Source organism: Miscanthus floridulus, chromosome 8 (assembly GCF_019320115.1).
Source record: "Miscanthus floridulus cultivar M001 chromosome 8, ASM1932011v1, whole genome shotgun sequence".
Classification (NCBI taxonomy): domain Eukaryota; kingdom Viridiplantae; phylum Streptophyta; class Magnoliopsida; order Poales; family Poaceae; genus Miscanthus; species Miscanthus floridulus.
In genome coordinates, this window is record NC_089587.1 from 228,081,527 (window position 1) to 228,104,901 (window position 23,375).

The following is a 23,375-nucleotide window of genomic DNA, read 5'->3' on the forward strand; positions in this document are numbered from 1 at the left end:
CAGCTTTTCTTCTCTCCGCATACTCTTCTCACTGCTCATCAATCCCTATCTTCAGCTTCACTCCTTGGATGCTACCACCAGCAGCCCCAGTGCACCAATTAGCAGATACTGCTCCAACAAACGACAACAGTCAACCAAAGACGTACTAGCATAACAGGTCCCTATTGGAGTGCTTCTAACAAACTCACAGCCCAACACAAAAGCACTTCTCCGATGAGCTTGCCATTTTGCCTCAAGACGCATTGGCACTTTGACACAAGCTTACCTCATAATAAAGCAATGTAACGCTATGATGGACAAGAGGCGACAATAAGAGTAGAGTTACACTTCCTTTTTTTCGTAATTTAGCGACATATCTCGATAATTGGAATTTTCTTACTAAAACGCTCCATTTGTTTAACCACTATGTGCCCAATAAACCAGAATGCTCAATACCTTGAGGACTGGTTTCTCCGTCATGGCGATTGTAAGCCACCCAGCATAAGGCAGATAGCTGCTCAAGTGTTAACATTAGATAACAGGGAACAGCAGTCAGATGGAACAAACAATAATTAATCATCAGTCATGACGATGAATGTAACGTATTCCCTCAAGAGTCAAGGACAAAGATAAACTCATCCAACAGCCCGTCCAATAATGTGCTGTCGTTGAAGCCAAAGCTGCCCATTTGCATACAGCATTCGGTCATCCTCACGGTTATTGTCACCTGATGAGACACAGCTATCAGTGTAATAGCAGTAGTAAAACACTGCAATGCGCAGTATAGCGTGTCTTTAGTCTAATCTATCAAATACAAACACCATATTTCTGTTCTTGATAATACTCATGCAGCAAAATAAAGCAGCTGAAAAGAATGTGGCTACCTTTTGTGAGGATATCAAATTCGGTTGTATCATGGCGTTCATGAACCTATGAAGGGACACAAGCAACCTCAAGCCACAATCCAAGTATATAGTATATAAACATATAATCTACAGAAGGGTTGAATTAAATAGCTTACTACCTTGATCACACGATGGACAATTGGAATATCACGGCCCTGCAATATAACAGATAAAGTGATAAATTGGTTACTAGCAGATCATGTACAAGCACACATCACAATTAAATATATAAAAAGAAAAATGATTCCATCAAGCTTCAGAATTTCAGATACTACCAGTCTATGGACAACGGCAAGAAGCAAATATGAATTCGGTAGGACTTACCTCAACATTGAAAACAATTATTTCTCCTGTGCGGACAGGTTCCTTATTCATGTGTAAGAATAGGATATCACCCTACAAAACAATTAACTACTAGTCATTCAGGGACAGCAGCAAGACAGATGACAGCACTTGGAACTTAGTAGTGTCGGGTACCGTAGAACCGGGTACCCCGAGCAAATATCAAAAGGGGCACTTGAACCCCATCAAAAAGCAAGGCTAGAAGCTAAGCCGTAGGCTCCTCCCCGGCCACGTCCGAGCCTACCGGGCTCGCCGCCCCGCCTCGAGGCTCAGATAGGAGGTCTTGGCGTCCTGATGCAATCTCCATCTCGCGCGAGGCCTTATTCGGAAGGCCTCGGCAGGGAGTGCAATCTCCGCCTCGCGTGAGGCCTCTCACAGAAGGCCTCGGCAAGGAGTCCGATCTCCGTCTCGCGCGAGGCCTCATTCTCCATATTGCTCGAGGCCGGTTCGTCCATAGCGCGTCGCCCCCCCGCCTCGACCGACCCTCCTGACAGCACGTCATGTCCCATTAATACGCCAACCACTCCCGCAATCTCAGCCGGACGATGGCTCGACACCGCAAAATGGCCGACGGGACCTAAGGTCACATCAGCGCCATACCGGCTGGGACAGGGCACGGCGGGGATTACCGGCCACTGTGTTCTGACGCTGTGCCCACGATCAGCGCCCACACTACACTGTGCCTCGCGATCCCCACCTCGAAAATGACATTGTGCGGACAACTTGGCCCGGGTCATCACCGCCTCCAAGCGAGCGCATCGGATCAGCCGCCCTCTCGGGGCCTCGGCACTGTAGACCAAGGTCTCGGCTATCTCGGGATTCATGTCTGCCAAGGCCCCCCTCTACGGTGCAGCCTCGGCACCGATCGAGCCTCAGCCTCGCCCACAGTCGATCCACAGCGATCCACACCCCGGCCGCCCCACCTGCTCCGAGGCAACCCAGGAGCTCCCATGACGCACAGGGACGGATGTGACCAGCACATCGCCCCAGCGCTCCAAGGATGGACCGCACCGACGACCGTGCGGCAACAGGAACAGGCTACAGAGCCTGGACACGCCGCCTCTGTTCACACGACACCGTATAGTTAGCTCATGTACCGTCCTTGTCCTCCCTTCAGGCTATAAAAGGAGAGGACTTGGGTCATTTCAAGGGGAGCGGACACCTTGTAACACACACACACACACATATACACATCCTAGCCGCCTGAGAGCAGCATCTCGAGCAGCCCACACGATACCTCGCCGAGACCTGGGACTAACTCCCTCTCTCACCTAGCTTGTAACCTCCTACTACAAGCGCTTCGGTGCAAGGAATGCAAGATCGATCTTTTAGACTAGACGTAGGGCTCGAATCGCCTGAACCAGTATAAGCCTTGTGTCTCTTTGCATCACCATCTGGAATTGGGAACATGCATGATAAATTCACTAGTTGGTTGAGGACCCCCCGGTCCAAAACACCGACAATTGGCGCGCCAGGTAGGGGCCTCTGCGTGTTAGTTTCGTCATCCCAGCAAATTCCGGATGGCAGACCCCGTACGACCATTGCGTCTCGGCACGGTGGTTTGGTTCGGGAGCCTAGAGTTCATGTCTCGAGGGCATGAGTATGACATGGTACTCCTTACTCCTCGAGCCCCACCAACCAATGACGAAGTCACGCACTGGCAGCCCAGGCGTAGGTGGCGCCCGGGTGGCTGCTCTCGCCACGCTCGCTAGGCATGACGCGAGCAAGACCACCCCGACATTACACGAATCCGGGGCAGCACGCCGCTCCCCGCCGATATCCTACGACCAGCTGTTGGCATAGGGTCCCTGGTCGGGGACCTATCTAGCCTGAGCTTGGACAAAGGAAAATCGCCGGTGGCACACAGCGATGCCCAGCCATCAAGCTCCGCTCCACCACTCCCTGAGGAGCCAATTTCGGCAAAGCAAAGTCCGGCGATGGCACCATCCCCATACCCCTTTGGGTTGAGAAACGCCGCCGCCTCTTATGCTTACGCTTATGCTGCTGCTCACGCGGATCCTTCGGCACACCGCCAGCGCTTCGCCCTCGACTTCAACACCACCGAGTCGACCCACGCCTACGTCGATTCCTTGGAGGAGGACGAGGCATGGGCTGGAGCGGATTTCTCTGGACTCCATGACCCTGAAACCATGCGGCGCTTCTTGACCGCAAGCGACTACTGCTTCGGCTACTCTGACTCCGACTATGAAGGTGCTTACGACCCCACTCGCGAGTGTTTCCACGTCGGGCTCGGGATGCCAAGGGTGGGCGATGACGACGAGGGGGCAGGTAGTCATTCCCCGCTTCGCCCGGGTACAGGCGCCACCACACCTCCACGCATTGTCCTGTCGGTGGCACGGAACAAGAACCTCGCTCCTACGCGACCTCAACGCCCGGACCTAGAACAACTCTGTGAGCTCCAGGCCAAGGTCGAACAGGACTGACTTCTTCTACAGCAGCTTCGAGACTCTCTCGAACAGGAACAGCGAGGTTGCGGCGAGGGTGGAGGAGCCCGACGGAGGGCCCGCGACGTGCATCACCGCATCCACGACGACGAAGAGAGCGAGCAACCCCCAGTCTTCAATCGCGCTAGCCAGAACATCACGGCTGTGGCAATGCTTGTCCGTGCAATGCCCGAGCCTTCTACCACGGAGGGGCGGCGGGTCTGCGGCGAGCTCCGAGATCTCCTAGAGACCGCCGTGGTACAGCAGGCCGAAAGTTCCGCCTCCCGATGGCACGGGGGCACCTCGATCTTACCCGCGGCACCGCCTCGGTAGGATAGGGAAGCCTCGGTTCGTCCCGAGCCCGCTCGAGTGTCGATAGCCCACAGGGCCCCCCTGCTGCTTGACCACCTCGGCAATCGACACGAGGCGCAGGGAGACCATTAGGTAGTCAGCAGGCGACGACGCCACGACAACGAGGGGCCTACCCGGGGCTACCAGCCCCACTGAGGCAGCCGCTATGACAGCGAGGAGGACCGCAGTCCTTTTCCTGAACCGCCAGGCCCTCAGGTCTTTAGTAGGGCCATCCGCGCTGCTCTTTTCCCGGCCTAGTTTCGGCAACCAGCCAATCTCGCGAAGTACAGCGGCGAGACCAACCCCGAACTCTGGCTTGCCGATTACCGCCTGGCCTGCCAGCTAGGTGGCGCGGATGATGACCTGCTCATCATCCGCAACCTCCCCTTGCTCTTGTCAGACTCGGCGCGAGCCTGGCTCGAGCACCTTCCCCCCTCGCAAATCCACGACTGGCGCGGCTTGGTTAGGATCTTCGTCGGGAACTTCCAGGGCACATACGTGCGCCCTGGGAACTCCTGGGATCTTAAGAGCTGCCGCCAGAAATCGGACGAGTCTCTCCGAGACTTCATCCGGCGCTTCTCCAAATAGTGCACCGAGTTGCCCAGCGTCGGCGACTCGGAGATCGTCCAGGCTTTCCTCTCCGGCACCACCTGCCGAGACCTGGTTCGAGAGTTAGGTCGGAATGTGCCGCGCTCAGCTGCCGCGCTCCTCGACATCGCCACCAGCTTTGCCTTGGGTGAAGAGGCTGTTGGAGCCATCTTTCCCAATGGCGACACCAAGGGTAAGCGGAGGGACGAGGCCCCCGAGGCCTCAGCCTCCCACCTCCCCAAGAGAAAGAAAAAGGGGCGCCTAGGGAAACAGGAGGTCCTAGAGGCTGATCTGGTCGCGGCCGTAGAACGCAAGAATCCCCGAGGCTTCAAAGGCCCTAGGCCTTTCGACGACATGCTTAAGAAACCCTGCCCTTACCACCAGGGCCCGGTCAAGCACGCTCTCGAGGATTGCTCCATGCTGTGACGTTACTACGCCAGGCTCGGGCTCCCCGACGACGACGCCAAGCAGAAGGGCGCCGGTGACCAGGACGAGGACAAGGACGACGGGTTCCCCGAGGTACGCAACGCCTTCATGATCTTCGGCGGACCCTCGGCGTGCCTTACGGCGCGACAGCGCAAGAGGGAACGCCGAGAGGTCTTCTCGATCAAAGTGGCCACCCCTCGGTACCTCGACTGGTCTCGGGAGGCGATCACCTTTGATCGAGACAACCACCCTGACCATGTTCCAAATCCCGGGCAATACCCACTGGTTGTCGACCCGATCATCGGCAACACCCGACTCTCCAAGGTGTTGATGGACGGAGGCAGCGGCCTCAATATCCTCTACGTCAACACCCTGGAGCTCTTAGAGATTGACCGGTCGAGGCTTCGGGGCGACGTCGCACCCTTCCATGGCATCGTGCCAGGGAAGCGCACGTGACCCCTCGGGCGCATCGACCTTCCCGTCTGCTTCGGCACCCCCTCCAACTACCGCAAGGAAGTCCTTACCTTCGAGGTAGTCGGGTTCGGGGGAGCCTACCACGCCATCCTGGGGCGGCCGTGCTACGTCAAGTTCATGGCAGTCCCCAACTATACCTACCTCAAGCTCAAGATGCCAGGCCCCAGCGGTATCATCACGATTGAGTCCACGTACGAACATGCATACGACTGCGACGTCGAGTGCATCGAGTACGCCGAGGCTCTTGCGGAGGCCGAGACCCTCATAGCCCACCTCGACCAACTCAGTGGTGAGGCGCCTGACTCCAAGCATCGCACAGGGGCGTTTGAGCCTGCGGAGGCCATCAAACTCGTCCCGGTCGACCCCGCCTGCCCCGACGACCGAGCGCTGAGGATCAGCGCCACCCTCGACATCAAATAGGAAGCCATGCTCGTCGACTTCCTTCGTGCGAATGCCGACATATTCGCATGGAGTCCCTCGGACATGCCAGGCATATCGAGGGAGGTCGCCGAGCACGCCCTGGACATCCGGGCCGGATCTAGACCGGCGAGGCAACGCCTGCGCCGCTTCGACGAGGAAAAGCGCAGGGCCATCGGAGAGGAGGTACAGAAACTCTTGGTGGCCGGGTTCATCAAGGAAGTGTCCCACCCTGAGTGGTTGGCTAACCCCGTGTTAGTCAAGAAGAAAAATGGGAAATGGAGGATGTGTGTAGACTACACCGGTTTGAACAAAGCCTGTCCAAAAGTCCCCTTCCCATTACCCCGCATCGATCAAATCGTTGATTCCACTGCAGGGTGCGAGACCCTATCTTTCCTTGATGCGTATTCTGGTTACCATCAAATCAAGATGAAAGAGTCCGACCAGCTCGTGACTTCTTTCATCACACAATTCGGCATGTACTGCTACGTGACTATGCCTTTTGGCCTCAGAAACGTAGGTGCTACGTACCAGCGGTGCATGACCTAGGTCTTTGGCGACAACATTGGGCGGACCGTCGAGGCCTACGTAGACAACATCGTGGTCAAAACCAGAAAGGCCGAGGATCTCGTCGACGACTTGAGGATAACCTTCAAATGCCTTAGAGAGAAGGGCATCAAGCTCAATCCCGAGAAGTGTGTGTTCGGGGTCCCCCGAGGCATGCTCTTGGGATTCATAGTCTCGGAACGCGGCATTGAAGCCAACCCGGAGAAGGTCTCGGCCATAACCAGCATGGGACCAATCAGAGACCTCAAGGGAGTACAGAGGGTCATGGGATGCCTTGCGGCCCTGAGCCGCTTCATCTCGTGCCTCGGCGAAAAAGGTTTGCCTCTGTACCGACTCTTGAGGAAATCCGAGCGTTTTTCTTGGACCCCCGAGGCCGAAGAAGCCCTCGATGGACTCAAAGCACTGCTCACGAATCCTCCTGTCCTGGTACCCCTAGCCAGGGACGAGGCCCTCTTACTCTATGTCGCCGCAACAACCCAAGTGGTCAGCGCTGCCATGGTAGTCGAGAGGCAGGAGGAGGGGCATACTCTGCCCACCCAACGACCTGTTTATTTCATCAGCGAGGTGCTCTCCAAGACCAAAGCACGCTACCCCCACATCCAGAAGCTGGTCTACACCGTGGTCCTGGCCCAGCGCAAACTGCGTCACTACTTCGAGTCTCACCCAGTGACTGTGGTATCATCTTTCCCCCTAGGGGAGATAGTTCATAACCGGGAGGCCTCCGACAGGATAGCCAAGTGGGCCGTCGAGCTTATGGGGGAAACCTTGACTTTTGCGCCTCGAAAAGCGATCAAGTCTCAGGTCTTGGCTGATTTCGTGGCTGAGTGGGTAGACACCCAACTACCACCTGCTCAAATTCAGACGGAGTGCTGGACCATGTACTTCGATGGATCCCTGATGAAGACCGGGGCAGGCACGGGTCTGCTCTTCATCTCGCCCCTCGGAGTACACATGCGTTACATGGTGCGGCTCCACTTCGCTGCCTCCAACAACATGGCCGAGTACGAGGCCCTCATCAACGGCTTACAAGTTGCCATCGAACTTGGGGCACGGCGTCTCGACGTCCGGGGCGACTCGCAGCTCGTCGTGGATCAAGTGATGAAGGAGTCAAATTGCCTCGACCCCAAAATGGAGGCTTACTGCAAATTGGTACGTCGCCTAGAAGACAAGTTCGACGGCCTCGAACTAAACCACGTCGCGCGGAAGTACAATGAGGCCGCCAACGAGCTGGCAAAGATGGCTTCGGCATGGGCCCTGGTCCCCCCGAACGTCTTTGCCAGAGACCTCCATAAACCTTCCATTGACTACACCTTGGTAACAGAGGAGGGCCCACCTGTGGAAACCACGGCCAGGCTCGACGCCCCCTCTACTGCCGAGACCCCCTCGACCGAGCCTAAAGTCATGGAAGTCAACGCCGAGCCTCCGCAGACCGACCAGGACGCGGATCGGCGAATCCCATTCCTCGATTGGCTCGATCGGGGAGAGCTTCCTAGCAACAGGATCGAAGCCCGACGGCTCGCGCGCTGAGCCAAGGCTTACGTCCTCTACAATGACGAATTGTACAGGCGAAGTCCCTCAGGTGTCCTCCAACGGTGCATCACTGCCGAGGCGGGCCGAGCCCTGCTTTGGGACTTGCACGCAGGCGCCTGCGGGCACCATGCGGCGCCTCGGACGCTCGTAGGAAATGCTTTCTGCCAAGGGTTTTACTGGCCGACGGCGGTCGCCGACACCACCGGGCTAGTGCGCTCCTGCGAAGGATGTTAGTACTATGCTCGACAAACACATCTCCCGGCCCTGGCCCTCCAAACCATCCCCATCACATGGCCGTTCGCCGTATGGGGGATTGACATGGTCGGGCCTCTGCAAAAGGCCCCCGGAGGCTACACCCATCTACTAGTATCAATCGACAAGTTCTCCAAATGGATCGAGGCTCGTCCGATCAATTGAATCAAATCCGAGCAGGCAGTACTGTTCTTCACTGACATTATCCACAAATTTGGGGTCCCCAACACCATCATCACCGACAATAGGACACAGTTCACCGGCAAAAAGTTCCTGACGTTTTGCGACGACCACCACATCCGAGTGGCCTGGTCGGCCATAGGACACCCAAGGACCAACAGCCAAGTAGAGCGTGCCAACGGCATGATCCTACAAGGCCTCAAGCCAAGGATTCACAACCGATTGAAAAAGTTTGGCAAGAAATGGCTCGCCGAACTCCCATCGGTCATCTGGAGCCTGAGGAACACTCCAAGCCAAGCCACAGGGTTCACGCCTTTCTTCCTGGTCTATGGGGCCGAGGCCATCCTCCCCACTGACTTGGAATATGGTTCCCCAAGGCTACAGGCCTATAACGAACAAAGTAACTGCACCACCCGAGAGGATGCCATCGATCAACTGGAGGAAGCCCGAGACGTCGCGCTACTGCACTCGGCCAAGTACCAGCAGACCCTACGGCGCTACCAGGCCCGGCGCGTCCAAGGCCAGGATTTGAAAGTAGGCGACCTGGTGTTGAGGCTAGCGCAGAGCAACAAGGGCCGCCACAAGTTGACCCCGCCATGGGAAGGACCGTACATCGTCGCCCAAGTACTGAAGCCCGGGACCTACAAGCTGGCCAACGAGAAGGGCGAAATCTTCACCAACGCTTGGAACATATAACAGCTACGTCGCTTTTATCCTTAAGTTTCCAAGCATTGTATATATCGTTTCTCGGAATACAATTAAAAAGCGTTCTTTAGTTGCTCTAATTTTTCGAGAAAACTCCCCCAAGCCCATCATGGGTCTTGTCAATACGGTAACACGGTAAGGGAGACTCGGCTCTGCCTCGGCAGAACCAAGCCTCCCTCGGGGGCTAGATGGGGGACTCCCCCTAAGTCCCACGCACCATTCTTTAGTCGTTTTTCGAAAAAATTCCTACGCCAAGTCCCCGGCATGCTCTGACGAACCGGTTGTAAAAACCCCTCGGACCAAGGTCTGTTTCCTAAGTAAGAGGCCGGTAGAGTCGCGAGACAGCCTACGCCTCCGGGATGCGGCACTCCCTCACTACCTCTCGCCCAAGGGACGGCTTAGGCCCCGAAGAGGGGTTTTGCAAAAGAAATCTGATCAGAAGCAACAAAGGGCAGAGGCTCGGAAACATGAAAAACAACTAAGAAACACAAAATACTTCAAAAAGAAAGGCCTCGACGGCCACAAGCGTTACGATACAAAGATAATTCCTACTCTATTTTTACATGGCCCCTTGGGCCCAGGTCAAGGCTCAGGGCCTTCAGCACCGGCAGATGGTAGGGGAGGGACCACCTCCTCTTTGAAGAGCGTCGCCAGCGCCATGCCAGGGCCTTCCGCCGCCTCCATCAACTTTGTGACCGCCGCGTCAGCCTCCTCGTCATCATCAGGCAGGACATAGCCATCACTGATGGCCGGGAGGTCGACGCCAAGATAGTGAGAGGAGATGACGGCCAACACCCGCTTGACACCCGTGTGCAGCGCCCCTCGGAGCCGCTCGCGCATCTGGCTACTCAGCGCAATCAAACGGCTCCCAAGGGAGCTGCCTGACTGAACCCCTTCGACCTCCAAGGCCTCGCAGGTGGAAAGGGCGGCATGTTTCAGCGCCTCGTGCTCCCCAATCTCGGTCTCGAGCATCGCCTGCACCGCGCTGGAAGCCTCGGCTGCCCGAGTAACCTCCGCCTCTGACTCTGCACCACAGAAAATGGAATGAGGTCAAGCGAGGGAAAAAAACAACCTAAGTTAGGGGCGGAAGCTCATGGAACTCACCCTTGGCCTTCTGCTCCCAGCGTCGGGTCTCGGCCTGACAGGCCTCGACTTTCTCCTTCCAGCGCAGGGCCTCGGCCCAGGAGGCCTCGACCTTCTCCTTCAACCGCTGGGCCTCAACCCGAGAAGCCTCGACCGCCCTGGAAGCTTCACTCCCCAGCTCTGCGTTACACAAGGAAGTTAGGGAGCGAACATAAGGAAAACAAAACAAAACAAGGGGACTGAAACTCACCCTCGACCGCCCCCTCCAAACCACAGCCTCGATTTGTGAGGCCTCAACCGCCACAAGGGCCTCGTCCAAGGCGCCTTTCGTCAGCTGGTGCGCACTCTCCTCCGCCCTAGCTGCCCCACGAGGGCCTTGCCCGAGGCCATCGCTTCTTCGGCCCGGGACCTGAAGGCATCCCGATCACCGGCGACGCGGGCAAGCTCCTCCTCCAACTCCTTGACCCGCGCCGTCAAAGGGGCGACCTGCCCCTAGGCCATGACCACCTCGACCCTCACGTCGGCACAACAAAGCCGAAGGTGCCGCCAGAAGCTCATTGGCTCCCGCAAGCAGGCCCCTTTACCGCTCGAGCTGGTCCCAGATGTCCCTCTCCCGTTGGAGAAAGACTGACTTCCCAAGGGACCGGGTCTCGAGCTCCTGGGGAAGCAGAACAGGGGTCATTGATCGCAACAAAACTCAGAAAAACACAACGTCGCACGAGGATAGAAAACGCGAACCTAGGCGACTCCGGGCAGTTCGTCGGCCACCACGGATAGCGCCATCCGAAGCGACCGTTCCGCCAGCTCGCGGTATTGCTCGAAGGTGTCCCAGCGCCCGCCCTCGGCTGCGCCCTCGAGAGCGAATAGGGGCTCCCCCTCAGGGTCGTCCTGGCTCCGCCACAGTACACGCGGGTGCTCCCACCCGCGAGGCTCGGGTCGCACCCGCATGAGGGCCGAGCTTCCCTCGCCCAAGGTCGGAGCCGGCTGTTCCACGGCACCGGTCTCCTCGGCGTCAACCACCCCCCGTGCCCGGGAAGTATCATCGGAGGAGATCGGATAGACCTCCGCCTCCCGGGCGCTCTCTCGCAACAACGGCGGGCCCGGAACTAAGGGCACCACACAGGCCTCCGCCGCCTTCATCTCCGCCTCCTGGACAGACGGCCTCGCCGCCATCACGATGGCCTTGGTGATCTTGGGGGCTCCGGCCTCCACAATTATGGCCTCGACGGTCTCAGGGGCTCCGGCCTCCGCCATCGTGGCCTCGGTGGACGCAGAAACACCGGCCGTGGCCACTGCGGTCTCGGCGGTCGTGGGCACCCTAGCCTCCGTCGCCTCAGCCTCAGAGACCCTGGGGGCCTCGGCAACCAAGGGCTCACCAGCCCCATCTGACGCGTGAGCCTCGCCCTCGCAGGGCGCAAGCACTCCCTCCCTCGTCTGGATACGGGTCGCCTCGGCGGCCCCTCCTTGGGCGGCCGGCTCCTTCGGGTCGGCCCTCGCCGATGCCACGCCGCGTTGAATAGCGGCTTGTGCCTCCGCCACCCAGTGGGCGGAAGAGTCGGGGCTCGCCTTAAGGGGCGCCAAGGGAAGATCGTCCGCAGGCCGCTTCCGACTAGGGAAAAATAACCTACAGGGTCAGCTCGAGACCAAAAGGGGCAAACGGAAGGCACCATGACCCTGCCAAAAATACACCTACCTTGAATGGGGCGGCAACCGCTTCGCCACGGCAAACCTCGTCCGCAAAGGCGGAGGTGGCGGCAGAGGCATCGCCTCCGTGTCCATCGGCGCCGGTCGGTCCTCGAAGGACCCCGGCGCCCCGTCGGTTCTCTGCGGGGGCGGTAGCGTCGCCTGCGCCGCCACTTGTTCCACCATCGCCGTCGAGCCCACCGGGCTGACGGCGCGTTTGCCCAACGCCTGCGCCTCGGGCGTGTCGGCCTCGACCTCGGAGCGGGCAATCGCCGACCCCGGGTCTGCTTCTCCTCCTCCTCCCGGGGGTGCCGGGCCGCTTGCCAGCGCCCCGGGCACCACCTCCACTATGTCAGGAAGGTGGTCCAGGGGACCTTGCCCCCCCCCTCGCCCTCGTCATCCCCATCCGAGGCCTCCGTCGACAGCGACGACGACGGGGATTCCTCCAACGGGAGACCATCCTTCCTTTGTTGACGACGGCGCTTGTCCAGCCCTTCGCGCATGAGGATTTTCCTCGTGCGCTTCGCCGCCTTGGCGTCTTTCCGTTTCTTCTGCGTGTCGGCGTGCGCCCGGTTGATCGCCTGCCACCTCGCGTCCTCGGGAACGGGCGGCAGAGAGGAGCGCACGTCCCTCATCCCCTGCAGGAACGACAAACGCGCATAAGGGAACAACGGGTAAGGGGAGACTGAGGAGGCTCGGAGGCTACAGCGGCACACGACTTACCAGCGAGAGGAACCCCCACGATGGTCGCATCGCGAAGGGGGTCAAGTTGCCGCCCCTCAGCTTCGCCTCTACCGTCTCCCCCACCCGACGAAGAATTTCCTCGTCAGAAAGGGCGGAGGAGGACATCTAGATGCCCTCAATGGGTTCACCCGGCTTCATCTCGAACAGCCGCCGCCGCCGAGCCATCAGCGGCAGCACCCTCCGGCGGTGGAAGGCGGCCACGACCACAGCCACGGTGAGGCCATGGCCCCGTAGCCTCGCCAGCCCCTCCAGGAGCGGCTCTAGCCTGGGCTGGTCGTCCTTCGGGATGCCGTACTTCCATCTCTCCGGGCAGCTCCCCACAATCCACCCAGTGTAAGGGGGAAGTCCTCCGTCATCGTTACGAAGGTAGAACCAGCTCGTGTACCACCGTCGGTTGGAGGACGCGAGCTGGGCCGAGATGTAGAGGTGCTAGAAGTCCTGGCGCACTTAGAGAGTGCAGCCGCTGGCCCTCGTCGCCTTCCTCATACCCGACATTCCCGTCGGCTTGGTGGTGTGCCCCGCCCGGAATAGGTGGAGCCACAACTCCCAATGGGGAGCAATCCCCAAGTACCCCTCGCAGACGGCAACAAAGATAGCCGCCTGAGCGATGGAGTTGGGATTGAAGTTGTGGAGCTCCACGCCGTAGTAGTGTGGGAGCGCCCACATGAACCGATCTGCCGGGACGCCGAGGCCGTGCTCGTGAAAGGAGACGAAGCTCACAACATAGCCGTCGCGAGGCCTCAGCTCTGGCTCACCGTACGGAGCAATCCACTCCGGCCTGGTGGGGTCCGTCACCGGGCGAAGGAGCCCACCGTCGATGAGCGACTGAAGCATCTCCTCGGTAATGTCCGATGGATCCCAGGGGTCCGCCTCGACAACGACGATGTCGCCGGCCATAAGTGCGACGGAAGGATCAGATGCGGCTGTGAGTTTTCCTCTCTCCCACACTCTCGCTTTTTCTCGCTCACTCCCTGGCTCGCTCTTCTCCCTTCTTCTTCTCGTCACTTGCTGCTCTAGCGACGGCTCGATGGAGGCAGGGCTAACGCAGGTAAGGTAAGGTGAGGAGAGGCAGGACTCTTCGAGTATTTATGCAGGGGGAAGGCGAAACGAACGGGCAACGAAATCGGGGAAATTTCCCCCTGATCCGGCGCGGTTAACCACGAGCCGATTTCACCGGCCCACGCGCCCACGTCTTTCACATTAAATGCGGGAACAGTTATGTCCCATCCACCACGTCACGCTCGGCCACTACGGCAGCAGGCGTCGTTTCGCCTCCCCAGGAAACCGCCTCAAAAGGCGCGCCACCCGTTGCCGAGCCAATAGGGAAGTTATTCCCCCCGGCCTCTTCCTTTCAGATGAAGGAACCAGGCTCTAAGCCTATTACGGTCCAGGGGTTCGAAGGCTGGGCCCCAAGGGGTTTCAACAGCTGCCCTAGGACAACAGAGTCAGGGACGACTGTGGGCGAGCCTATACGGGGCCAAGGCCCAAGCAAGCGAAACGCTTGGGACGCCCTAAGTCGTGTCCGAGACGAGCAGGGGGTCTCCGAATGGGATCCCACTGTAGGGAGGCACCGAGCCACCGAGGCCCATCGAACGGCCTCGGCACCCACTAGAGAAACCCTCTGATACTCTTGGAGTGCGTCTCCGGACCGCTAGCCGACCCTTAGCGAACGGGGTTCGGGCCTCTACTCGGACTACCCGATAACAGCTCACTGGAAGTGCCACCGCTCGTGCCCATCGAGGGTAGCGAGGCACATTCCACCCCTCCTTCCGAGCAAAAAGGAAGCATGAGGGTCGTACAAAAAGTCAGGGGAACCCCCGACGGCCTTCTCGCTCCATGCAGAGGCTAGGGGGCTCTTCCTGTAACCTTGCCGAGACCCAGCGACCCCGGCTCGCACTCGAAGGGGCTCGGCAAAACAAACCCTCCTTCCGAGCGAAAAGGAAGCGTGAGGGTCGTACAAAAAGATAGGGGAGCTCCTGACGGCCCTCTCGCCCTATGCAGAGGCTAGGGGGCTCTTCCTGCAGATATGCCGAGACCCCACGACCCGGGTTCGCGCCCAAAGGGGCCTCGGCAAACAAACCCTCACGCGCGAGGGGCGTATAAAAAGCCAGGGGAACTCCCGACGGCCCTCTCGCTACGCGCAGAGGCTAGGGGCTCTCCCTGCAACCTTGCCAAGACCAGCGGCTACGGCTCGCACCATAATGGGCTCGGCAAACAAACCCTCCGTCCGAACGAAAAGGACATGTGAGGGTCGGATCAAAAAGCCAGGGGACCCCTGACCGCCCTCTTGCTCCAGGCGGAGGCTCGGGGGCTCCTCCTGCACCCAAGACAAAGACAAACGGTTAAGTCCGCGCTAGAAGTTTCGTTACAAATACGATAAAGGGCACCGAGCCCGTTACGGTCCAGGGGTTCAAAGGCTAGGCCCTCAGAGGTTTTGACAACCGCCCCAGGGCAACAGAGTCAGGGACGACTTCGGGGCGAGCCTACGAATGGTCGAGGCCCGAGCGAACAATCGCTCGGGGCGTCCTAAGTCGTGTCCGAGACCGGCAGGGAAGTCTCCGAATGGGATCCCACCGTAGGGAGGCACCGAGCCACCGAGGCCCAGCGAACGGCCTCGGCACCCACTAGAGAAACCCTCCGGTACTCTTGGAGTGTGTCTCCGGACCGCTAGCCGTCCCCTAGCAAACGGGGCACGGGCCTCCACTCGGACTCACCCGATAACAGCTCACTGGAAGTGCCCACGCTCTTGCCCATCGAGGGTAGCCTGACACATTCCACCCCTCCTTCCGAGCAAAAAGGAAGCGTGAGGGTCGTACCAAAAGCCAGGGGGACCCCTGACGAACCTCTCGCTCCGCGCGGAGGCTAGAGGGCTTTTCCTGCTACCTCGCGGAGACCCCCGCAACTCGAATTTGCACTTGTGGGCTCGGCAAATACGATAAAAACTCTTCACTCAAAATGCGAAAACGAAAAAGCCCCTGGAGGAGTAACTCCACACCTCCAGGGCCTCGGGGGCTACACCCGGCGGGTGCGCTCGCGCGCACCCACCGAAACCTCAAGAAGCAAAACCCAATTCCTACGGGAGCGGCTATGAACCAAGCCTTGGCAAACCCCCAGGAGAGTGCATGCACTCCTCCGGGGGCTCGAGGGCTACTGTTGGGTACCGTAGAACTGGGTACCCCGAGCAAATATCAAAAGGGGCACTTGAACCCCATCAAAAAGCAGGGCTAGAAGCTAAGCCATAGGCTCCTCCCCGGCCACGTCCGAGCCTACCGGGCTCGCCGCCCCGCCTCGAGGCTCAGACAGGAGGTCTCGGCATCCTGACGCAATCTTCGTCTCGCGCGAGGCCTTATTCGGAAGGCCTCGGCAGGGAGTGCAATCTCCGCCTCGCGCGAGGCCTCTCGCGGAAGGCCTCGGCAAGGAGTCCGATCTCCGTCCCGCGCGATGCCTCATTCTCCGTATCGCTCGATGCCGGTTCGTCCATAGCCCGTCGCCCCCCGCCTCGACCGACCCTCCTGACAGCACGTCATGTCCCATTAATACGCCAACCACTCCCGCAATCTCAGCCGGATGATGGCTCGACACCGCAGAATGGCTGACGGGACCTAAGGTCACATCAGCGCCATACCGGCTGGGACAGGGCACGGCGGGGATTACCGGCCACTGTGTTCTGACGCTGTGCCCACGATCAGCGCCCACACTACACCGTGCCCCGCGATCCCCGCCTCGAAAACAACATTGCGCGGACAACTTGGCCTGGGTCATCACCGCCTCCAAGCCAGCGCACCGGATCGGCCGCCCTCTCGGGGCCTCGGCACTGTGCACCAAGGTCTCGGCTATCTCGGGATTCGTGTCTGCCGAGGCCCCCCTCTACGGTGCAGCCTCGGCACCGACCGAGCCTCGGCCTCGCCCACAGTCGATCCACGGCGATCCGCACCCCGGCCGCCGCACCTGCTCCGAGGCAACCCAGGAGCTCCCATGACGCACAGGGATGGATGTGACCAGCACGCCGCCCCAGCGCTTCAAGGACGGACCGCACCGACGACCGGTCGACCGCGCCGCCACAGGAACAGGCTACAGGGTCCGGACACACCGCCTCTGTTCACACGACACCGTATAGTTAGCTCATGTACCGTCCTTGTCCTCCCTTCAGGCTATAAAAGGAGAGGACTTGGGCCATTTCAGGGGGGGAGGACACCTTGTAACACACACACACATATACACATCCCAGCCGCCCGAGAGCAGCATCTCGAGCAGCCCACACGATACCTCGCCGAGACCTGGGACTAACTCCCTCTCTCACCTAGCTTGTAACCCCCTACTACAAGGGCTCCGGTGCAAGGAATACAAGATCGATCTTTCAGACTGGACGTAGGGCTCGAATCGCCCGAACCAGTATAAGCCTTGTGTCTCTTTGCATCACTATCTGGAATTGGGAACACGCAGGATAAATTCACTAGTTGGTTGAGGACTCCCCGGTCCGAAACACCGACAAGTAGTGTGTAAGAGCTATGGAGTAAAAAATGCCCAAATATAATGTGTTGTCCTAGAATTAAGTCCATCAGCAAATGGCACAAATATGGCTATGGAAATTTTATAAGTTTCTGATGAAACTAGTATATTGCTGAAAAATAAACAACCAAGTTTTTGCATTGTGCATATGTTGCTGAAATTCAGGTTATTAGTCACAATCTTCCCTGTGCTGTGGTATGCCATAGCACCAAAACAGAGTGAAAAAAATAACAGATACAATGGACATAAAAATCACCAGCATCCATGGGGATTCTGTAAGATGTAAAATGTAAAACAAGGCAAAGGAATGCTGATTATGGTATTGCGGGAAGGAGGAATGAACCCTTCGAAATCCAGGCTCCATGCTTTCAGATAGAACCACCACAACTGGTGACTCGCTCCCTGTTACGACAATCAATCCTTTCCATATGATCAATGCCGAAGTGAGGATCATTCCTGCAAAAGCCCAAAATGGGGGTATTTGAGAGTCCTAGTAAAGTTATTCTAGGTGAGAATTAAAGCCATGACTATGCATGAATACAAAGAGGTGAACCCCAATTCACTTTGTCTTTTTTTTCAAGATAAGCAGGCAAGTTAAAATGCCGGTCTATGTATTGTGATAAAGAAGAAGTAATGCGAAACCAAAAGCCACCCAACAACTACTATGAGGAGGGTCTGCAGTGTGTACTTGTGTACACTGTAGAATGATAGAAACACGATGGCAATCACTGATTCTACAAGTAGAGTTTTCCTTCCTAGTTCCTATAACAAATCAAGACTCCATCGCTTGTAAATAATCTATGCATAAGAACCTTTCCTAATTATAATTTGTTTACTGTAACAAATATATGCTGTCGCCTGTTCTTTCTCAAGGAAAAGAAGAAATCTTTCATGTGATCCTTTTGCGTGGAACCTGCGAGCACCAGGCCCTCAATAACAACCAGAGTACTTTGTGCAAAACATCCCAATAATTCCTTGCGTAGTAAATGGTAATTAATCACACACTCCTACACTACACTACAGGCACGGCGGCCATGTTTGTTACACCACGTACACAGCACAGCGGCTCTGCAGGGATAACTGTTTGAGATTCAACGTCGTTGCAGAGCAGAGCAGCTTGGAATTGGAACATGTTCTCCTGATGCCTCCTGGCTCTAGTCATTTGACGCGCCTACCGTCACAGCAGGGAGCCGGTATTCCTCGGGCTTCAGAGCCACAGCGAAATCCGGCAGCGCCGGCACTGCCTCGCGGATGCTGCAACAACACACGACACAGGTTCAGCCTTGTAGACAGAGACCCAGACCAACAATGCAAGTAAACTGTCTTGGGAGTAAAATCAGTGTAACAGCAAGCACCTGTCGTTGCTGTAGAGGTCCTTGTTGATGCGAACTTTGCAGGACGAGTCCTTCTGGATCTTCTCGTGGAGATACTTCATCGATCCACACGCAGGCGGGCTTCTGTGCAACCAACAGTTTTTATTTTAGAACGCCACAGCTCAATCAACCAAAGACGAAAGACACGCAGAGGTAACTAATACAGGGATATGGATGCATTGCCATTGCCTTGAAACAGGAGGTGCTGCGTGGAAGGCTTCCGCCGCATCTTTGCTCTCCTTGAGAAACTCCTCTGCAGATTGCAATGCTGCCACGGCCATCCTGTGGGATTTCTCCGTGTTGCCTTCGTCAAGGATAAGACCATGATAATAGTATGCTGCAGCCTGTACCATTTTAGTTGAGATATACAAAAGTTATCTCCTTTTGCTGTATGGCTCGTTTCTACACATACTTACTGAAACCGAAGGCACTAACTGCAAAGCATTTTTAGTTCTACCACCTTATATGGTTAATTTTTTTTATGGGTGTATGATTAACACTCTACACCAAACAGTAAGGGACAGATACAGGCTTTGCTTACATATAAAAAAAAAGTTTATAAGAAACATACTTGCGAAGAGAAATTACGAAAAAAGTATGATGTTTAAGAAATGCGAAAAGACCGCATACTTTTGCTTCAATATACTTCCACGTCACAAAGAGCCTGTGCTTCTCACCCCAGCTATCAATCAGAGGTAAATCCGCCATACTTTCATGTGCCTGCGAATAAATTCAGGATGATTCTAAGGATATAAACGTGTATATTGATTGATTCTTAATTTCTCAAACTATATGACAATATTAGGAAGGCAGAAGGAGTGGATAACTGTTTGAAACTCTTGTTCTGCTGCTAATTAGTTTCAGGGCTCTACGTGAACATGAGAATCTTCATTGTATTACATAGATTGGCGTGATAAACTTTAGGAGCACAACAGTTTTAGACTAAATCAGCGTTCCAAGGGTGGTACAACTTAGAACTTGCGTAAATTCAGAGCATTGCCTCCGGGTGACACTAAATATCACATCCCATTTTCCCATGCATATCTTTATTGCCGATAGTATCAGTATGCAGAACTAGCGAGGGCAAAATATCACTAAAATGTTTCAAATGCCATGCAAATCCTTGTTACTGTCAGTATTAGTATACAGGACTGAACTGAGCCAACTGACAAGTGCAAACATCTGAGCAATTCTGATATGTTCGAAACATCAAACACAGGAAAACAAAAACGATGAAACAATCAATCGTACCTGTTGCCAACACTTGACCATCTCACATGCTAACCTCCTTTTCACTGCTAGGGTAGCCTTTGGACTGTCAATTGCCAACCCAAGTTGGACATCAATTGCCTGGCAGCATGACATTTTTTATGTAGACATAATTGGTTAGCTTGTGTTTCAGATGGCAAAACAGGTAAAAGGAGCCATAAAACTAACATCTATGTGAGATTGTGAGGTTATGCATGGCGTGAATGAATGGCATGATAAACTATGAAGTGGACAGTTGAGCTGATCTTCACATGAATCGTGTGATTTCAAGCAGCTATTGTCAAGAAAGATGAACTGAGAAGAAAAGGATGGCAAACAGACAGAGGGGAACACATACTTGACCCAGGGCTTGCATGCAGATCGCTTTCAGGACTCCTTCAGATAAGTCTACAGGAAGACCTTTCCAACACGAAATGGCAGTTAAGAACAATAACTCCTGCACTAACTACAAAATTATGAGCCTTCTGCAAGTGGGAAGGAACTCCACCCACCTATTTTCTGGGGATATCCTAGGAAGAACATGTTGGATAGCACACTCCAAGAACCCAGATGCCTTGAGAAATATTTCAACGGAAGCACGTTTGTTATCTGAAAAGTGGATGGAATCACAGAACTTAATTACCATAATGCAATTGACAAGAACTACAGTTGCTGAAATCTGTAAATGCACCTCTGTAGCCTTAAAAAGATAATTATATATTTCTGCAGCAGCGATGAATGTATTGTGTATTGCAGACCTTCAGATACTTTAGCATGGTAACCTGTGGCAGAACCGCCTAATTTAATGTCTCACAGGAGTGCTTGTCTTACATTAGACACTAAGCACTCAGGGGAGAACACTAGATTACTCGGTTCCGTCGGACACACCCCAGGGGAGAACCCGAAAATCCACATTTTTGCCATCAGGATCACAAATGAGAGAATAAAGCTTACATCATTCGTAACCATTTCTTACATCACTTTTAATACAACAGCAGAGTATAATGTTTATTAATATAACAGCGGAATGAAATCATATTATCAGAGTTATAAACAATTTAATTGAACAGCGGAATAGAAACATATGAACAGAGTTACAGCGGAAATAAACCTCTATTAATGACATGATGAAGTATCGATATATAAACTACGACAACAGATTATTAACTTCCATTTATAAAAGCATTTGGCGAGAGTTATAAATAACAACTACGATCGCAGCGTAAAGGAAATCCTCGCTGAGCCCACCAGGAGGAATCCACACACAAAGGTCAGCTCTAGCATCCGCCTGTCACCTGCAACAGGGAGAATAAAACCCTGAGTACTCAATTGTACTCAGCAAGACTTACCCGATAGGAGAAAAGAAAAGACTCCAAGGATATGCAAGGCTATCTGGTTTGTGGGTTGCATTTGCAGAAAGCATTACTAAGCGTGCGTCCTTATATTTGATTTTTATTAATAGCCGTATTGGTTCATTAACTAACCATTCTATGTAAGCACCTGTGCTACTTTCAAGTAGGTGGTAAGCAATCAGATTTCCTTTGTCCATCTTCCATCTTTCATCTTCCAGTTCTTACTACGATGCTAAACCGTAGACAAGCCGTACCGGATAGACCGGCGATTCGCGAATCAATGCCCCCAGCTGGGTACCCCAAAAACACACGCCCCGCTTGTACCCCAGGCACAAGCAGGACCAACCCATCACTCTCCTGTCCCGGGTGTCCAGGTCCCCGTCCAAACTGGGACTCCAAGCCCCCGTCCCTGAGTCCCAGACTCGGTGCGGCGCAAGGACCTCCTCCACCAAAACAAAACCCTAACAGTCGGTCCGGAAAGAGCCGGATCCGCGACAAGAGAGCAACAAGCTTTCCAAGCGCCCATACCTAAGTATGTGCTCGGGATAATAAGTCTGTGACCTGCCTAGAGTCATATGCACGATCGGTCCTTAATCGACCAGACAGGGAGAAACGGTGCAACCAAGCTATGACCCGCCTCCGCGGCAACACAACTTCTTACACCCACCAATACCCAAACCATATCCCTGCCCGGTCACCATTTTCCTTTCCACCATTTTCATATTTTCCAAGTGATAGTAATCCAATAATATATTTCCTATCTCTCGCGAGTGACAGGCAATCACTCGACTTCTACCGGAGTCCTGTAGCATAGCAATCTACACGATCCTATTATACTAGTAAGACTCATAGGAATAAAGATGTGTATGCAAGTGGGTTCCATTCAACTCCTTAAACTTAATGCACAAATATAATTTAAACTGCAGAAAGTAGGGGTTATGCACCGGGGCTTGCCTGGGAAAAATATATAATCAGAAGTTAGCTTTCCATCATGGCGACATGATCTCCAAAAGCATCATTTCTACAGCAACTCCCGATGACTCCGTGATCCATCGACGTACCTATATGATATGCAATGTAATGAAATGCAAGGGTATGATCAACTGACTGCAATCGTGACTTGTGTAAATACGCTCTACGTCTCTCAAGTGAACGAGCTAGTTTTAACGACGACCGCACTCGGCTACATATACACGTTGTCGGACAAGACGTTATTTCCCAACAATATTTTAGTTATACACTCCCAAGTTGTTTCTTTATTTTTAGCCTATTGATTTAATCATTATTCGCAATAGGACATCATTATCTACCTAGCAAACTAACTATTATCGAGCTACAAAAATTACAGTAAGTTCCTAATATTGCTAGGAATCTACTGTCGAAATTGCAGATCCAACGCTATCACCAATTTACCATAACAATTCCTACAAGTTTACCTTTTCACAATATTAAGTATCCCAAATTAATTATATAGCTCCTAAGATTATTATCCCACTATGTGAATAAATTACACTAGCAGGTAGGTCATGAATTTAGGATACTAACAAAACTGGTTTCACCATTTTTGGATTCCTACACAATTATCTATTGATTTTACGAGTTTGCTTCATAAAACTAATTGACCAACGGTTATCAAATTGGCCCAATCGGTCAGGGCAGCCCAGGCGCGGTGTGTGGTGGCCCAGTAGCGCGGCTTGGCCCACAGACGCGCGCGCGGCCCATTCGCGGCGCAAACGGCCCAGGCGAGGCGTGTGGCCAGCGCGGCCCACCGAGGAGGCCGAAGGCCCACGCGGACGGCAGCCGACCGGCCCAGCCACGCGGAATGGCGCGGACGGCCCAGCAAGGAGAGAATCCAAGCCAGCACGGATGGGCCACTGGTCCTTGCGCAAAAACAAAATGGGCCAGCCCAGGAGGAGAGGCTCCAGAGCAGAGCATCGGCGCAGGGCGCCGACGGCGTGACTCTGGCCGCGCACGGCGGCGAAGCGCCGGGCTTGGCTCCACTCTACTAGCGAACGCGCGGGGCTCGGATGGTCGAGGCGGAGCTTCTACTTGTCGTGCTAGGCCTGAGTACTCCGAGCCGAGCTAGCTACGGACACATCCGCGGCGGTGTCCAAGGTAGGACTGTGCGCGGCGGCCGACGACGAAAACGGCACGCACGCGCGACCTGATGAACTAATGGCGTCCGATCCACGTCAAAGCTCTCTGTATCCTCCTCACGGCGCT

At 55.2% G+C, this 23,375-nt stretch overlaps 2 protein-coding genes across 7 annotated transcripts in view; both read right to left on the reverse strand.

The window, feature by feature from the left end:
• LOC136478455 (uncharacterized) lies at window positions 1-18,360 on the reverse strand. The gene is made up of 8 exons (XM_066476911.1): window positions 18,234-18,360; window positions 17,523-17,635; window positions 1,209-1,280; window positions 1,004-1,039; window positions 864-909; window positions 620-706; window positions 436-494; window positions 1-108 (listed from the first exon to the last, which is right to left on the reverse strand). Exons 2-8 carry the CDS (start codon window positions 17,631-17,633, stop codon window positions 58-60), a joined length of 462 nt encoding a protein of 153 aa, XP_066333008.1. The 5' UTR covers window positions 17,634-17,635; window positions 18,234-18,360; the 3' UTR covers window positions 1-57.
• LOC136475260 (uncharacterized) overlaps window positions 17,957-23,375 on the reverse strand; it is a 16,058-nt gene continuing 10,639 nt past the window's right edge. For 4 of the 6 annotated variants that reach the window (XM_066472812.1, XM_066472811.1, XM_066472813.1 and 1 more), the window contains 8 exons: window positions 20,492-20,582; window positions 20,313-20,409; window positions 20,159-20,220; window positions 19,804-19,902; window positions 19,183-19,272; window positions 18,742-18,896; window positions 18,535-18,636; window positions 17,957-18,433 (listed from right to left, as the gene is read on the reverse strand). In XM_066472812.1, the coding sequence (XP_066328909.1) occupies window positions 18,334-18,433; window positions 18,535-18,636; window positions 18,742-18,896; window positions 19,183-19,272; window positions 19,804-19,902; window positions 20,159-20,220; window positions 20,313-20,343 (639 nt within the window). In that variant the 5' untranslated portion in view covers window positions 20,344-20,409; window positions 20,492-20,582 and the 3' untranslated portion in view covers window positions 17,957-18,333. Of the gene's footprint in view, window positions 18,434-18,534; window positions 18,637-18,741; window positions 18,897-19,182; window positions 19,273-19,803; window positions 19,903-20,158; window positions 20,435-20,491; window positions 20,583-23,375 lie in introns of those variants that run through there. The other 2 variants (XM_066472815.1, XM_066472816.1) reach the window with 2 other exon arrangements.

Coding starts and splice junctions, on each gene's coding strand:
- LOC136478455 (XM_066476911.1), bottom strand. CDS start 17,633: ATGATCCTCACTTCGGCATTGATCATATGGAAAGGATTGATTGTCGTA. Junction 1,281..17,522: donor TGGAGCCTGGATTTCGAAGG/GTTCATTCCTCC, acceptor ATTGTTTTGTAG/GGTGATATCCTATTCTTACA. Junction 109..435: donor CGGAGAAACCAGTCCTCAAG/GTATTGAGCATT, acceptor TTGTTGGAGCAG/TATCTGCTAATTGGTGCACT.